The following is a 17701-nucleotide window of genomic DNA, read 5'->3' as shown; positions in this document are numbered from 1 at the left end:
ACATTTTACCCAAGAACGGGCCTGCATAGTCGACGTGTACCTTAGATCACGGTTTGGAGGGCCAAGACCATAAACTTAGCGGCACCAACCTGGGTGCATTGCTTAACTGCGAATTTGTATTAAATCTGTGAATGCAGGATTCTGAGTACGCATCAATACCGAGCCACCACACATGGATCTGGCTATCGCTTTCATCATTACGATGCCTGGGTGGGTACTGTGGAGGTCATTGATGAAGGTGTCGCTGCCCTTCTTGGGGACCATTACTCGATTGCCCCACAGAAGGCAGTCTGCCTGTGTAGACATTTCATCTTTGCGCCGCTGGAACGGCTTTATCTCTTCCTGCATTTCCACTGGGACACTGGACAAGCTCCCGTGAAGCACACAGCTTTTGACTAGAGATAATAAGGGGTGCTGGCTTGTCCAGGTTTTGATCTGCCGGGCAGTGACAGGCAGCTCACTCTCAAATGCTTCCATAACCATGGCTAGATCTGCGGGCTGCGCCATTTCCACCCCCGTGGTGGGCAATGGTACCCTACTGAGTGCATCGGCGCAGTTTTCTGTGCCTGGCCTGTGGCGGATGGCGTAGTTGTATGCGGACAACGTGAGTGCCCATTTCTGGATGCGGGCCGATGCGTTGATAATAATCCCTTTACTCTCGGAGAACAGGGATATAAGTAGCTTATGGTCAGTTTCCAATTCAAATTTTAGCCCAAACAGGTATTGATGAATTTTCTTTACCCCACAGACACACGCTAACGCTTCTTTCTTAATCATGCTGTAGGCCCTCTCAGCCTTAGACAGACTCCTAGATGCATAAGCAACCGGTTGCAGTTTCCCGAAATCATTAGCTTGTTGCAATACACACCCGACGCCATATGACAACGCAACACATGCTAGTACCAAACACTTACATGGATCATACAACACAAGCAATTTGTTTGAGCAAGGTCCCACACAAGAGATTAATGTGCAAGGTTAAAGCACATGGGATTGGGGGTAGTGTGCTGACATGGATTGAGAACTGGTTGGCAGACAGGAAGCAAAGTGTAGAAGTAAATGGGTACTTTTCAGAATGGCAGGCAGTGACTAGTGGGGTACCGCAAAGTTCTGTGCTGGGGCCCCAGCTGTTTACATTGTACATTAATGATTTAGACGAGGGGATTAAATGTAGTATCTCCAAATTTGCGGATGACACTAAGTTGGGTGGCAGTGTGAGCTGCGAGGAGGATGCTATGAGGCTGCAGTGCGACTTGGATAGGTTAGGTGAGTGGGCAAATGCATGGCAGATGAAGTATAATGTGGATAAATGTGAGGTTATCCACTTTGGTGGTAAAAACAGAGAGACAGACTATTATCTGAATGGTGACAGATTAGGAAAAGGGGAGGTGCAACGAGACCTGGGTGTCATGGTACATCAGTTATTGAAGGTTGACATGCAGGTACAGCAGGCGGTTAAGAAAGCAAATGGCATGTTGGTCTTCATAGTGAGGAGATTTGAGTACAGGGGCAGGGAGGTGTTACTACAGTTGTACAGGGCCTTGGTGAGGCCACACCTGGAGTATTGTATACAGTTTTGGTCTGCTAACTTGAGGAAGGATATTCTTGCTATTGAGGGAGTGCAGCGAAGGTTCACCAGACTGATTCCCGGGATGGCGAGACTGATGTATCAAGAAAGACTGGATCAACTGGGCTTGTATTCACTGGAGTTCAGAAGAATGAGAGGGGATCTCATAGAAACGTTTAAAATTCTGATGGGTTTAGACAGGTTAGATGCAGGAAGAATGTTCCCAATGTTGGGGAAGTCCAGAACCAGGGGTCACAGTCTAATTATAAGGGGTAAGCCATTTAGGACCGAGATGAGGAGAAACTTCTTCACCCAGAGAGTGGTGAACCTGTGGAATTCTCTACCACAGAAAGTTGTTGACGCCAATTCACTAAATATATTCCAAAAAGAGTTAGATGTAGTCCTTACTACTAGGGGGATCAAGGGGTATGGCGAGAAAGCAGGAATGGGGTACTGAAGTTGCATGTTCAGCCATGAACTCATTGAATGGCGGTGCAGGCTAGAAGGGCCGAATGGCCTACTCCTGCACCTATTTTCTATGTCTATGTTTCTATAACAATTTTCTTGCTTTTACAAAGACATTTTCTTGGCTTTTGCCCCAAACCCATTCTTCCCCTTTTCGTAGTAAGACATGCAGTGGTTCTAACAGTGTGCTGAGACCCGCTATGAAGTTACCAAAATAGTTCAGGAGTCCCAGAAATGACCGCAGCTCCATCACATTCTGTGGCCTCGGTGCATTCTCGATTGCCTCTGTCTTCGTGTTGGTGGGCCTGATGCCATCCGCCGCAATCCTCCTTCCCAAGAACTCCATTTCAGGCGCCAGGAAAACCCATTTCGAGCGTTTTAACCTGAGCCCCACGCGGTTGAGTCTACTAAGAACCTCCTCCAGGTTCTGCAGATGCTCGACTGTGTTCCGACCTGTGACCAAGATGTCATCCTGGAAGACCACGGTGTGCGGGACCAACTGCAGTAAACTTACCATGTTTCTCTGGAATATTGCCGCTGCTGATTGGATTCCAAATGGGCATCTGATATAAACAAAAAGACCTTTGTGCGTGTTGATGCAGGTGAGGGCCTTCGATGATTCCTCCAGTTCCTGCGTCATGTAGGCTGAAGTCAGATCCAGCTTCGAGAACATCTTTCCTCCCACCAGCGTTGCAAAGAGGTTGTCGCCCTTTGATAGTGGGTATTGGTCCTGCAGGGAGAAACAATTGATAGTTACTTTGTAATTGCCACAGATTCTGATGGTGCCGTCTCCCTTGAGGACTGGGACAATAGAATTGGCCCAGTCGTTGAAATCAGTTGGGGAAATGATGCCCTCTCCTTGCAGCCGGTCTAGCTCGATCTCTACCCTTTCTCTCATCATGTAAGGTATTGCTCTCGCCTTATGATGGATGGGTCGCGCCCCCGGAATTAGGTGGATCTGCACTTTTGCTCCTTGGAATTTCCCGATACCTGGTTCGAACAGCGAAGAAAATTTGTTTAAGACCTGGGCACACGAAGTGTCGTCAGCGGGCAATAGCGTATCTTTCCCAGCCAGCTCCTGCTGAGCAGCATGGGACCATCGCCCGGTACCACCCAGAGTGGTAGCTTGTGCACCGCTCCATCGTAGGAGACCTTTACGGTAGCACTGCCGATTACAGGAATCAGTTCTTTTGTGTAAGTTCTTAGTTTTGTGCGAACTGGAGTTAAGACTGGCCTTGAGGCCTTGTTGCACCACAACCTTTCAAAAGATGGACTGGCTCGCGCCCGTGTCCAGTTCCATTGACACCGGGAGTCCATTTAGTTCAACATTCAGCATTATCAGGGGACAATTCATGGTGAATGTGTGCACCCCATGTGCCTCTGCCTCCTCGATCTGAGGCTTTGGTTCATCGGGACTTTCCATGGATCTGTCCTCCTCTGCAACATGGTGGTTTGCCGGTTTAACAGGCTTTGCAGCTCGCCTGCACACTCGTTGGAGGTGTCCCATTGTTCCATAGTCCTTGCAAACGTACTCTTTGAATCGGCATGAATGGAAACGATGATCACCCCCGCAGCGCCAATAAGATGTTAATGGCCTTGCATTCATCACCCTTGATGGTGGACTCTGAGACATCTGCGGACATGTGGATGCAGGTATGTGTGACTTTCCCTGTACATTACAATTCGAAAACAACATCACTTTGTTCACAGTACTTGTAGCAGCACTTGTGTGCTGAGAGATTTGCTTCATATTGTCACAAGTGGCAATGAACGCCTGGGTTATCGCTATGGCCTTACTCAAGGTTGGGGTCTCTACAGTCAAAAGTTTGTGAAGTATGGTTTCGTGGCCAATACCAAGTATGAAAAAGTCTCTGAGCATGTGCTCCAAATGTCCTTCAAATTCGCCATGTCCTACAAGGCATCTTAGCTTGACGATTTAACTTGCCACTTCCTGGCCTTCAGACCTTTTGTAGGTGTAGAACCGATACCTCGCCATCAGAACGCTTTCCTTCAGGTTCAAATGCTCTCGGACCAGTGTGCGCAAATCGTCGTACAATTTCTCTGTGGGTTTCGCTGGAGTGAGCAGATTCTTCATGAGGCCATACGTTGGTGCCCCACAGATGGTGAGGAGGATCGCCCTTCGTTTGGCAGCGCTCTCTTCCCCATCTAGCTCGTTGGCCACGAAGTATTGGTCGAGTCGCTCCACAATGGTTTCCCTATCATCTCCCTCTGAGAATTTCTCCAGGATGCCCATTGTTCTCTGCATCTTTGGGTTCGCTATCTGTATCTCGTCGCCAGTTGTGGTGTATGGAGAAAGAGTCAGACTGAACACTGTGAGCTCAAAGTAAAGTGTGACCTTAGTCTTTTATTGCAGGTCTCCAGAGTGCCTCTCCAACCTGTGAAGCCTCCTTAAATATCTGTGCTCCCAAGGGATTATGGGATCCCTTGGGACTCCAGGGGATGAGCCCTCTGGTGGCTGTAGAGAGTAAATACAAGTTTACATATATAACAGTTTTCTAGACCAATATGTCGAGGAACCAACTAGAGGGCTATGTATTGTACATCATACTTCTAAAATTGTCTGTAAACTTCTGGAATGTTCCTAGACTGGGTGATGTGTAATGAGAAAGGACTAATTAGCAATCTTGTTGTGCAAGGCCCCCTGGGGAAGAGTGACCATAATATGGTAGAATTCTTTATTAAGATGGAGAATGACACAGTTAATTCAGAGACTAGGGTCCTGAACTTAAGGAAAGGTAACTTCGATGGTATGAGACGTGAATTGGCTAGAATAGACTGGCAAATGATACTTAAAGGGTTGTCGGTGGATAAGCAATGGCAAACATTTAAAGATCACATGGATGAACTTCAATAATTGTACATCCCTGTCTGAGTAAAAATAAAACGGGAAAGGTGGCTCAACCATGGCTAACAAGGGAAATTAAGGATAGTGTTAAATCCAAGAAAGAGGCATATAAATTGGCCAGAAAAAGCAGCAAACCTGAGGACTGGGAGAAATTTAGAATTCAGCAGATGAACGACAACAGGTTTAATCAGGAGGGGGAAAATAGAATATGAGAGGAAGCTTGCCGGAAACATAAAAACTGACTGCAAAAGCTTCTATAGATATGTGAGGAGAAAAAGATTAGTGAAGACAAACGTCGGTCCCTTGCAATCAGATTCAGGTGAATTTATAATGGGGAACAAAGAAATGGCAGACCAGTTGAACAAATATTTTGGTTCTGTCTTCACGAAGGAAGACACAAATAACCTTCTGGAAATACTAAGGGACCGAGGGTCTAGTGAGAAGGAGGAACTGAAGGAAATCCTTATTAGTCAGTAAATTGTGCTCGGGAAATTGATGGGATTGAAGGCTGATAAATCCCCGGGGCCTGATAGTCTGCATCCCAGAGTACTTAAGTAAGTGGCCCTAGAAATAGTGAATGCATTGGTGATCATTTTCCAACAGTCTGTCGACTCTGGATCAGTTCCTATGGACTGGAGGGTAGCTAATGTAACACCACTTTTAAAAAATGGAGGGAGAGAGAAAACGGATAATTATAGACCAGTTAGCCTGACATCAGTAGTGGGGAAAATGTTGGAATCAATTATTAAAGATGAAATAGCAGCGTATTTGGAAAGCAGTGACAGGATCGGTCCAAGTCAGCATGGATTTATGAAAGGGAAATCATGCTTGACAAATCTTCTGGAATTTTTTGAGGATGAAACTAGTAGAGTGGACAAGGGACAACCAGTGGATGTGGTGTATTTGGACTTTCAAAAGGCTTTTGACAAGGTCCCACACAAGAGATTGGTGTGCAAAATTAAAGCACATGGTATTGGGGGTAATGTACTGACGTTAATAGAGAACTGGTTGGCAGACAGGAAGCAGAGAGTCGGCTTAAATGGGTCCTTTTCAGAATGGCAGGCAGTGACTAGCGGGGTGCCGCAGGGCTCAGTGCTTGGACCCCAGCTATTTACAATATACATTAATGATTTAGATCAAGGAATTGAGTATAATATCTCCAAATTTGCAGATGACACTAAGCTGGGTGGTGGTGTGAGCTGTGAGGAGGACGCTAAGAGGCTGCAGCGTGATTTGGACAGATTAGGTGAGTGGGCAAATGCATGGCAGATGCAATATAATGTGGATAAATGTGAGGTTATCCACTTTGGTGGCAAAAACACGAAGGCAGAATATTATCTGAATGGCGGCAGATTAGGAAAAGGGGAGGCGCAATGAGACCTGGGTGTCATGGTACATCAGTCATTGAAAGTTGGCATGCAGTTACAGCAGGCGGTGAAGAAGGCAAATGGTATGTTGGCCTTCATAGCTAGGGGATTTGAGTATAAGAGCAGGGAGGTCTTACTGCAGTTGTACAGGGCCTTGGTGAGGCCTCACCTGGAATATTGTGTTCAGTTTTGGCCTAATCTGAGGAAGGACGTTCTTGCTATTGAGGAAGTTCACCAGACTGATACCTGGGATGGCAGGATTGACATATGAGGAGCGATTGGATTGACTGGGCCTGTATTCACTGGAGTTTAGAAGGATGAGGGGGGATCCCATCGAAACATATAAAATTCTGATGGGACTGGACAGGTTAGATGCAGGAAGGATGTTCCCGATGTTGGGGAAGTCCAGAACCAGAGGACACAGTCTAAGGATAAGGAGTAAGCCATTTAGGACTGAGATGAGAAGAAACTTCTTCACTCAGAGAGTTGTTAACCTGTGGAATTCCCTACCACAGAGAGTTGTTGATGCCAGTTCATTGGATATATTCAAGAGGGAGTTCGATATGGCCCTTCCAGCTAAATGGATCAAGGGGTATGGAGAGAAAGCAGGAAAGGGGTACTGAGGGAATGATCAGCCATGATCTTATTGAATGGTGGTGCAGACTCGAAGGGCCGAATTGCCTACTCCTGCACCTATTTTCTAAAAAAAAACTCTCCCTCCCTGACTGGCCAGCGTGAACTCTCCCTCCCTGACTTGCCTTTATATCGCTCTTCCCCAAAGTAGCCTAACTGAGACTAGGATGTTGTGGTGATGGGAACTTTGGGCGTGAAGCCATTTCCCTCTCCTGGAACAAGACTGAGCTTCAGTGCATTGTCCCTCTTGTAGCATGGTGCAATTTTATTTTGTAAAAGTAAGCGATGTCACCAGAACCAACTTTAAAACAGGAATATCAGTTTGGTGCAGAATGTTTTTTCTGTTTTGAATAGAGAATTCAGGGAAACCAGGGAAGAGGAAAAAGCAATAATAGCATAATTCAGACAGAAGACCATCAGAACCTCTAGCCTACCCATTTCATTATCATTATTCTTTCCTGTGAGATTTCTCTGTACACTTCTATGTCATTTATAAAATGTATTAATTATGAATCAAATGGCAGAAACTCACTTCTCTGTTTCCTTTTTAAACCGCAGTTTCCTTTTGAAACACCTGCACTGGTTATTTGCTTTATATGCTGATCAGCCTTTTGCAAAAGAAATGTTGTTGGAATTGCCGACTTTTGTTTTCCCTATCTTGAATCTATGTCCTTTTGTTCTGAAAGCAGTTTGACTGGGTGAAGTCGTGCCTGCTCAGAATGCACCGATACAGATTCTATATTAAAAAGGGGGTTCTAATTACAGATGGAGCCTGATATTGGTTTGTAACAACTTAACAGCTGCAACAGTTATTTCCCACTGATGCATGCTGGATGGGAGCCGAATCAGTAATACATCAGTACCAAATATCTGACAGCCAAAAAACCTTCAACTGACATTCAGACCTTGTGTAGTTTGGAATAATACTGGGCACTGGACATTATTTTACCACTGCAAATACATTCTATTAATGTATTATTTTTACAAGAATGTTAAGTTTTATGGTAAAATTGGACTCGTACTCAAGGTTTCAGCAGAAGAGATGAACTCCTACTTCGACTTAAGTCTATTAAGTATGGTGACAAGGATTAAGATTTTCGAGAAAAAAAGATTACACATTGTAAAAGTGTTTGTCTTTCTAACATTCTCTGTGTCCCTTCACTATTGCAGGGTGGGGCATCACTCACTGGCCAGTGTGGAGTGGATTTGTGATAACTCTGGCTTGGAATACATTTTTCCTTTTATTAGCAACACTAATATTGAAAATAAGAAGATAACAAAAGGAATGACTGATCTACCACACCTGCACGTGTTTTGAATGATCACCTCCCAAGCAACTCAGTCTTCCAAGAGAGGGATCTAAGAGAACAGTCATTAAGTTAAATTTCTATTAAATTGCAAATCCTGAAATTAATGTTTGATACGAGTATCCTGTTGCTTTAACCATTTCCTAAATGATTTTGTTTTTATGAAATGCTCAAATGGCAACCACTTGTAATGAAGACAAGCATGTTGCTGTTCTATAAATGTACATCTGTTAAATATATCTGATTGCCGCATCTTAAACTTATTAAATGCCAGTCGCTGATTTTGCATGAGAGCATGACAGCAAGATTCTTTATCCTTGAAACAGGGATATTCATACGCTGCCTTACCTGAAGGAATTCAGACCGGTTTATTCACAAGATCACGAGAAAATAAAGTTGAGGAATTCCTTTTTTCCCCATCTCGCTTATGCATCCAGAATGAACCTTTGGTTCCCCCTGATCCCTAGGTAATTCATGTTTTTTCCCCCAAGGTTTTTACTTGCACTATCCCATGGGCAGGCTATGGCTACACCGAGTTACCTCATTGACATGTTGAGTTCTGAAATTGCTTGTATGGTTTCTACAAGTCAATCAGCTGCCCGGCCCTCAACATTAGATGGCTCACCATTGTGTCCGTGAATTCTAGCCAAATTAAAGATCCCCATCCAACAGGCATCACCTGCTCCAGAGACTTTAGTAGCTTGTGTCGAGAGTGCATAATCACAATTAAACAAAAGAAAAACTTGCATTTCTATAGCGCCTTCCAACACTGCAGGAGCGCTTTACAGCCAATTAAGTACTTTTGAAGTGTAGTCACTGTTGTCATGTAGAAATGAGCTCCTTTAAACAGCAATTCTACTTGAAACTGTAAAATCAGTCATGTAAAAATGATCGATAAAGTACAAATAAAAACATTGTAAGTTTTCAACTTGATTCCATTCCAGATGGGTCCCTTGGGACAGATGCGATGCGATGGTCCATTGTCTCTCTTTGGAGAGAAGCAAGGCTCATTCAATTAGACATGCAATAGAGCAATTCCAGCAAAAATATTCTTATGCTGTTTTAAAAGTTACCACTGCTAATGGCTCAGCTGCTGAAGAAAGTGAATGGTGATACTGATCAGAAGGATCCCTGACCTCTACAGAGTTAGTTGATCTCAGCCAAGTTGCTACAATTAGCTTCGGCGCCCAGGTTCAGGAGCAGAAAATCCACCAGGTGGCTCGCTCCTTGTCACTATCTGCCAAAAGTGCACATCCTGTGGACCTGTATTTGGTGATGGTTCCAGCAGCTGAATAGCCGAAAAACAGTCCTCATTCAAGGTCATAAATGAAGAATTGGACAAGGAACTAGAGGACAACTAGTGTCCATTAAACTGTACCCAAGTAAGGAATAAATACTCTCATGAGAGAGAGAGATGTCATGTATGTACATGCTGTTTATAGCCACCAGATGGTATCATTGTTGGAGGCCACTGAGCAGCACGCACATGGTGCTACTCTGGTATAAAAGCCAGCCATTTAGTGAGTCAAGCACTTTGGGCCTAAATAAAGCAGAAGCAAGATTGTACTTTGCTCAGTTAAACAGTACTCAGTTTGAACCTTTATTGCATACATAACATTTGGCGATGAGAATACAAGAACCTTTGTTTGCAAAATGAATACGATTGGATTTTTAGAGCGATTCGTGGAGGGAGAAGATTGGGCAGACTTTGTGAGCCGTTTGAACCAGTACTTCGTGGCCAAAAAAATGAAGGGGGTCGACGATGCAGATCGGCACTGGGCCACGTTCCTCACTGTGTGCGGTTCAAAGATCTACGGTCTGATAAAGAATCTACTCATGCCTGGTGATCCAACAGAGAAAACGATCGAGGAGTTGTGTACATTGGTATGGGAGTACCTCAAGCCAGACGATGGCATCATCATCATCTCGAGATACAGGTTTTATACACACGTTCGATCGGAGGGCCAGAGTGCGGTGGAATTCGTTGCCGACCTGAGACGTTTAGCGGGACCGTACAAGTTCGGGACGGTGTTGGCAGACATGCTGCGGGACTTCTTTGTTATCGGTATCAACCACGAGGTGATCCTGCGCAAACTTCTGGCGGTGTAGGAGTTGGATTTAAAAAGGGCCATCCAGATTGCTCGATCATGTATGTTGACGGACAGGAGTCTAAAGCAAATACCGGTGAAGAACCGAACCTCGGCAAGTACTGTAAATGCGATTGACTCGCCGTTCGGCAGAGCAGCACATGGCAGGGCCTATCCGGCTGCATTCGCGAAATCTGTGGCTGCCCAAAATCCGCCAGCGGGAACGTATCCGACTTCTCCGTGTTGGCGTTGTGGCCGAAATCATCGGCACCAGCAGTGTCGATATAAGCAAAATAGTTGCGAAGGCTGTCTGAGAGTGGGGCAGATGAGCAAGTGAGCTGTGACACAGCACGTCGAGAAGGAGAGTCAGACCAGCGCGGATCCAGATGCGCAATCAGAGATGCCAGAGGAGGAAGTGTATGGACTGTACTCTTTCATAATCAAGAGTAAACCAATTTTGATTAATGTGAAGTTTAACGGGTTAGAAACATAGACATAGAAAATAGATGCAGGAGCAGGCCATTCGGCCCTTTGAGCCTGCACCGCCATTCAATGAGTTCATGGCTGAACATGCAACTTCAGTACCCCATTCCTGCTTTCTCGCCATACCCCTTGATCCCCCGAGTAGTAAGGACTACATCTAACTCCTTTTTGAATATATTTAATGAATTGGCCTCAACAACTTTCTGTGGTAGAGAATTCCACAGGTTCACCATTCTCTGGGTGAAGATGTTTCTCCTCATCTCGGTCCTAAATGGCTTACCCCTTATCCTTAGACTGTGACCCCTGGTTCTGGACTTCCCCAACATTGGGAACATTCTTCCTGCATCTAACCTGTCTAAACCCATCAGAATTTTAAATGTTTCTATACGATCCCTTCTCATTCTTCTGAACTCCAGTGAATACAAGCCCAGTTGATCCAGTCTTTCTTGATAGGTCAGTCCCGCCATCCCGAGAATCAGTCTGGTGAACCTTCGCTGCACTCCCTCAATAGCAAGAATGTCCTTCCTCAAGTTAGGAGACGAAAACTGTACACAATACTCCAGGTGTAGCCATACCAAGGCTCTGTACAACTGTTGTAACACCTCCCTGGCCCTGTAGTCAAATCCCCTCGCTATGAAGGCCAACATGCCATTTGCTTTCTTAACCACCTGCTGTACCTGCATGCCAACCTTCAATGACTGATGTACCATGACACCCAGGTCTCGTTGCACCTCCCCTCTTCCTAATCTGTCACCATTCAGATAATAGTCTGTCTCTCAGTTTTTACCACCAAAGTGGATAACCTCACATTTATCCACATTATACTTCATCTGCCATGCATTTGCCCACTCATCTAACCTATCCAAGTCACTTTGCAGCCTCATAGCTTCCTCCTCGCAGCTCACACTGCCACCCAACTTAGTGTCATCCGCAAATTTGGAGATACTACATTTAATCCCCTCGGCTAAATCATTAATGTACAATGTAAACAGCTGGGGCCCCAGAACAGAACCTTGCGGTACCCCAGTAGTCATTGCCTGTCATTCTGAAAAGTACCCATTTACTCCTACTCTTTGCTTTCTGTCTGCCAACCAGTTCTCAGTCCACGTCAGCACACTACCCCCAATCCCATGTGATTTAACGTTGCACATTAATCTCTTGTGTGGGACCTTGTCGAAAGCCTTCTGAAAGTCCAAATATACCACATCAACTGGTTCTCCCTTGTCCACTCTACTGGAAACATCCTCAAAAAATTCCGGAAGATTTGTCAAGCATGATTTCCCTTTCACAAATCCATGCTGACTTGGGCCTATCATGTCACCTCTTTCCAAATGCGCTGCTATGACATCCTTAATAATTGGTTCCATCATTTTATCCACTACTGATGTCAGGCTGACCGGTCTGTAATTCCCTGTTTTCTCTCTCCCTCCTTTTTTAAAAAGTGGGGTTACATTGGCTACCCTCCACTCCATAGGAACTGATCCAGAGTCTATGGAATGTTGGAAAATGACTGTCAATGCATCCGCTATTTCCAAGGCCACCTCCTTAAGTACTCTGGGATGCAGACCATCAGGCCCTGGGGATTTATCAGCCTTCAATCCCATCAATTTCCCCAACACAATTTCCCGACTAATAAGGATTTCCCTCAGTTCCTCCTTCTTACTAGACCCTCTGACCCCTTTTATGTCCTCCTTAGTGAATACCAAACCAAAGTACTTGTTCAATTGGTCTGCCATTTCTTTGTTCCCCGTTATGACTTCCCCTGATTCTGACTGCAGGGGACCTACATTTGTCTTTACTAACCTTTTTCTCTTTACATATCTATAGAAGCTTTTGCAGTCCGTCTTAATGTTCCCTGCAAGCTTCCTCTCGTACTCTATTTTCCCTGTCCTAATCAAACCCTTTGTCCTCCTCTGCTGAGTTCTAAATTTCTCCCAGTCCCTGGGTTCTCTGCTATTTCTGGCCAATTTGTATGCCACTTCCTTGGCTTTAATACTATCCCTGATTTCCCTTGATAGCCACGGTTGAGCCACCTTCCCTTTTTTATTTTTACACCAGACAGGGATGTACAATTGTTGTAGTTCATCCATGCGGTCTCTAAATGTCTGCCATTGCCCATCCACAGTCAACCCCTTAAGTATCATTCGCCAATCTATCCTAGCCAATTCACGCCTCATACCTTCAAGTTATCCTTCTTTAAGTTCTGGACTATGGTCTCTGAATTAACTTTTTCCTTCTCCATCCTAATGTAGAATTCCACCATATTATGGTCACTCTTCCCCAAGGGGCCTCGCACAACGAGATTGCGAATTAATCCTCTCTCATTGCACAACATCCAGTCTAAGATGGCCTCCTCCCTAGTTGGTTCCTTGACATATTGGTCTAGAAAACCATCCCTTATGCACTCCAGGAAATTCTCCTCCACCATATTTCTTCCAGTTTGGTTAGCCCAATCTATATGCATATTAAAGTCACCCATGATAACTGCTGCACCTTTATTGCATGCACCCCTAATTTCCTGTTTGATGCCCTCCTCAACATCACTATTATTGTTTGGAGGTCTGTACACAACTCCCACTAACGTTTTTTGCCCTTTGGTGTTCTGCAGCTCTACCCATATAGATTCCACATCATCCAAGCTAATGTCTTTACTGATACTGGTATTGATGGAACTGTACATGGGCGAGTCAATCGATCATGAACGAGAGGGCATTTAATAAGCTGTGGGATACTCAGACAGTGAGGCCCAGGCTGAGTCCTGTTAATGGCAAACTGCGCACGTACACCAAAGAACTGATAAAGGTGATTGGCAGTGCACAAATTAAATTAACGGTGCGGTTCACGAGTTACCGCTGTGGATTGTTCCAGGCAATGGCCCAACTCTGCTCGGCAGGAACTGGTTGGGGAAAATCAGATGTGACTGGAACGACATAAAGACGTTGTCGTCGGAGGAAGATACATGTGCCCAAGTATTGCGTAAGTTCCCCTCGCTGTTCGAACTGGGTATCGGCAACTTCATGGGAGCGAAGGTGCAGATCCACGTGAACTCAGATGCAAGACCCATCCATCAGAAAGCTCGGGCAGTGCCTTATATGATGAGGGAGAAGGTCGAAATTGAACTGGGCAGACTCCAGCGTGAAGGGATCATATTACCAGTCGAATTTAATGAATGGGCCAGCCGCATTGTTCCTGTGCTGAAAAGTGATGGCACAGTCAGAATCTGTGGAGACTACAAGGCTATGATCAACAGGATTTCGAAACAAGATCAGTACCCATTACCGAAGGCTGATGACTTGTTTGCGACGTTAGCAAGAGGGAAGTTGTTCACAAAACTGGACTTGACATCAGCCTATATGACGCAGGAGTTTGTCGAGACGTCGAAGAGACTTGCGTGCATTAACACGCACAAAGGACTGTTTATTTACCACAGATGCCCATTTGGAATTCGCTCGACTGCAGCAATATTCCAGAGGAATATGGAAAGTCTACTGAAGTCCGTTCCCAGAACCGTCATGTTCCAAGATGACATCCTGATCACTGGTCGTGACTTCAAGGAACATCTGAACAACCCGGAAGAGGTTCTACTGCGTTTGGACAGAGTGGGACTCAGACTTAAACGCTCGAAGTGCGTCTTCATGACACCGGAGGTCGAATTCCTCGGGAGGAAAATCGCCGATGATGGCATCAGACCTACTGACGTGAAAACCAAAGCCATCAAGAATGCACCCAAGCCGCAGAACATGATGAAGCTGCATTCGTTCCTGGGTCTACTCAACTACTTTGGTAACTTCCTACCTAAATTAAGTACCTTACTTGAACCACTGCACGCTATTGAGGAAAGGCAACAACTGGGTATGGGCCGAATTGCAAGACAGAGTTTTCGAGAAAGCCACCAATCTGCTTTGCTCGAACAAGCTGCTGGTACATTATGACCCATGTAAATGTTTAATTTTGCCCTGTGACGCATCGTCATATGGAATTGGTTGCGTGTTACAACAAGCCAATGAGTTGGGGAAACTTCAACCTGTCGCATATGCATCCAAAAGTTTGTCTAAAGCAGAAAGAACCTACAGTATGGTAGAAAAAGAAGCTTTAGTGTGTGTGTAGTGTTAAAAAGATGCATCAATACCTGTTCAGTCTGAGGTTTGAATTAGAGATCGATCACAAGCCGCTCATTTTGTTGTTTTCCGAGAGCAACGGTATCGATACCAACGCTTCATCCCACACCCAAAGCTGGGCGCTGACATTATCTGCCTATGATTATGTCATTCACCACAGACCTGGCACAGAGAATTGTGCTGATGCTTTGAGCCGTTGCCCAAACCAGAGGTGAAAATGCCACAACCGGCAGATTTAATGTTAATCATGGATGCTTTTGAGAGTGAAGGTACCCCTGTCACGGCTCAACAAGACCTGGACCAGCCAGGACCCGATTTGATCGGTGGTAAAAGGTTGCATCCTCAAAGTGGATTGGTCTGCCATACCTAAGCAAATGTGCGAGGAGGTCAAACCATACATTCGTCGCAAGGACGAACTGTCTATTCAAGCAGATTGCATAAAGTGGGGCAATCGAGTTGTAATGCCTAAGAAAGGGTGTGAGAAGTTTGTGCCTGAGTTACACAGCACACATCCTGGTATAGTGATGATGAAGACCATCGCCTGGTCCCACGTATGGTGGCCAGGAATTGATTTTGAGCTGGAAGCATGCATGCATCAGTGCAATACCTGCATGCAGCTCAGCAAAGCACCAGCAAAATCGCTGCTGAGTCTGTGGTCATGGCCATCCAAACCTTGGTCCAGGATCCATGTAGATTTTGCAGGTCCCTTCATTTTTAGTGGTGGTGGATGCTTAGTCGAAGTGGATAGAATGCATAATCATGTCATCCAGTACATCCACGGCAACCATAGAGAATCTCAATGTCATGTTCGCGACACATGGTCTGCATGACATAGTGGTGAGTGACAATGGGTCGTGCTTCACCAGTCAGGAGTTTCAGGAGTTTGTAAAACTTAACGGCATAAAACATGTAAGGTCAGCACCGTTCAAGCCTGCGTCCAACAGGCAAGCAGAACGTGCAGTACAAATGATCAAGCAAAGCATGAGGAGAGTAACCCAAGGGTCACTGCAGACCCGCTTGTCTTGCATACTGCTGAGTTACAGGACAAGACCCCACACACTCACAGGGGTCTCGCCTGCTGAACTCATGATGAAAAGAGGTCTTAAGACCAAGTTATCTCTTGTACACCCGGATTTAAGTAATCATGTTGAATACAGAAGACAGTCAACAAGGGTACCACGATCGCACAACTGTGTCATGCGAGATTTCTGTTAATGATCCTGTATATGTGTTGAATTATGGTCACGGTCCCAAATGGATCGCTGGTATGGTCATGGCCAAGGAGGGCAACAGAGTATTTGTTATTAAGCTCAAGAATGGGCAAACTTGCAGGAAACACATGGATCAAACAAAGCCGAGGCACACAGACGAGCCAGAGCAGTCGGACCGAAGAAACCGTCGACGACCAACCAACCTACCAGCAGCCTTCAGTGGACTCAAGGATCATCGGTGAACCCGGAATTTCCATCGCGGACTTGTTCAATAAAAATGGACTTGCAATTCCTGACATGGCCACTGCCATCCCCAATATGTCAGCCATCCAGCCACCAGCCACAACAGACTCCGTGCATTCACCCAAGGCCGGAATCGAACTGAGACGGTCAATCCAGGAGCGTAAAGCACCGGACCGTCTCAAACCCGTGAAAGTCTGTGATAAGATCTCAGAGGAGGGTATTGTCATGTATGTACATGCTGTTTGTAGCCACCAGATGGTGTCATTGTTAGAGGCCACTGAGCAGCACGCACATGGTGCTGCTCTGGTATAAAAGGCCAGCCATTTTGTGAGTCAGGCACTTTGGGCCGTAATAAAACAGAGCCAAGGTTGTACCCTGTTCAGTTAAACAGTACTCAGTTTGAACCTTTATTGCATACGTAACAGAAGACAAGAAAACTGGTGGACAAGAAGGGAAGGGAAAGATTACATCTGGAAATTAGAATTTTTACCATAATTGATAAAATGACTCCAGATTTCTCCTTTTACCTTGATTGAGTGTCAGTTGTAGCCCTTATTTATATTGATCTGCAAACATTCAATTCTAGTGGATTGGTAGTGCAGTGAATACCAGTTGTTAATTCAGTGTAACAATATCTTTTTGGCTTTGATATCTTTAATTTTGTGTTTGTTCAGGTCCATAATGTGCCAGTTGCAATTATTCACTTATCCACCGCTGTCTGACTTGTGGTGTTTGCCTGCCACCTTTGCCTGGGCACTTTAATCGCTTGAGACTGCAGTTTAAACTCAGTTATGAGAACATAAGCATTAGGAGCGGAAGTAGGGCCACACGGCCCCTCGAGCCTGCTCCGCCATTCAATAAGATCATGGCTGACCTTTGCCCTCATCTCCATTTTCCCACCCAATCTCCATATCCCTCGATTCCCCTGAAGTCCAAAAATATATCTAACAGCATTGAAGAGCTCTTTAGCCCATTACATGATGAAATAATGCTTCCTCACTTGCATCAACTGGATTATAAGAAATTCAGAACCCGTCGGGTTAATCTAAAAGTAAGAATGCCTCTGGGTACATGTAGCCACATGAACTGGTACAATGCTTACATGCCTATGCAAGCATCATGATATCGGAAGTTCTGAAGAAGAACCACACCCTACTGCGCACAGCTCATTAAATCTACTTACTGACACAGGTCTGTCAGCCTGAGGCACATTCGGCTCACATTAGCAAATATATAGAGCAATCTAAACGTGTGTTCTGATATTGTGTCGTTATGTCGTTCCAGTGTGCTGTGGTGGAGCTCACTGTTATACTGGGACCAGCGTGCCCTACTATCAAACTACCTCATTTGAAGA

General features: G+C 45.2%; 1 protein-coding gene across 1 annotated transcript in view; it reads left to right on the top strand.

Moving 5' to 3' along the window:
- abch1 (ATP-binding cassette, sub-family H, member 1) overlaps window positions 1-8175 on the top strand; it is a 132347-nt gene extending 124172 nt beyond the window's left edge. The window contains exon 21 of the mRNA XM_070890990.1: window positions 8069-8175. Within this exon, the coding sequence (XP_070747091.1) occupies window positions 8069-8175 (107 nt within the window). The remainder of the gene's footprint in view (window positions 1-8068) is intronic.
- The last annotated feature ends 9526 nt before the right edge of the window (window positions 8176-17701 follow it).

Source organism: Pristiophorus japonicus, chromosome 9 (assembly GCF_044704955.1).
Source record: "Pristiophorus japonicus isolate sPriJap1 chromosome 9, sPriJap1.hap1, whole genome shotgun sequence".
Classification (NCBI taxonomy): domain Eukaryota; kingdom Metazoa; phylum Chordata; class Chondrichthyes; family Pristiophoridae; genus Pristiophorus; species Pristiophorus japonicus.
Note: the sequence above shows the minus strand (reverse complement) of the source record. Positions and strands in the feature narration are given on the sequence as shown.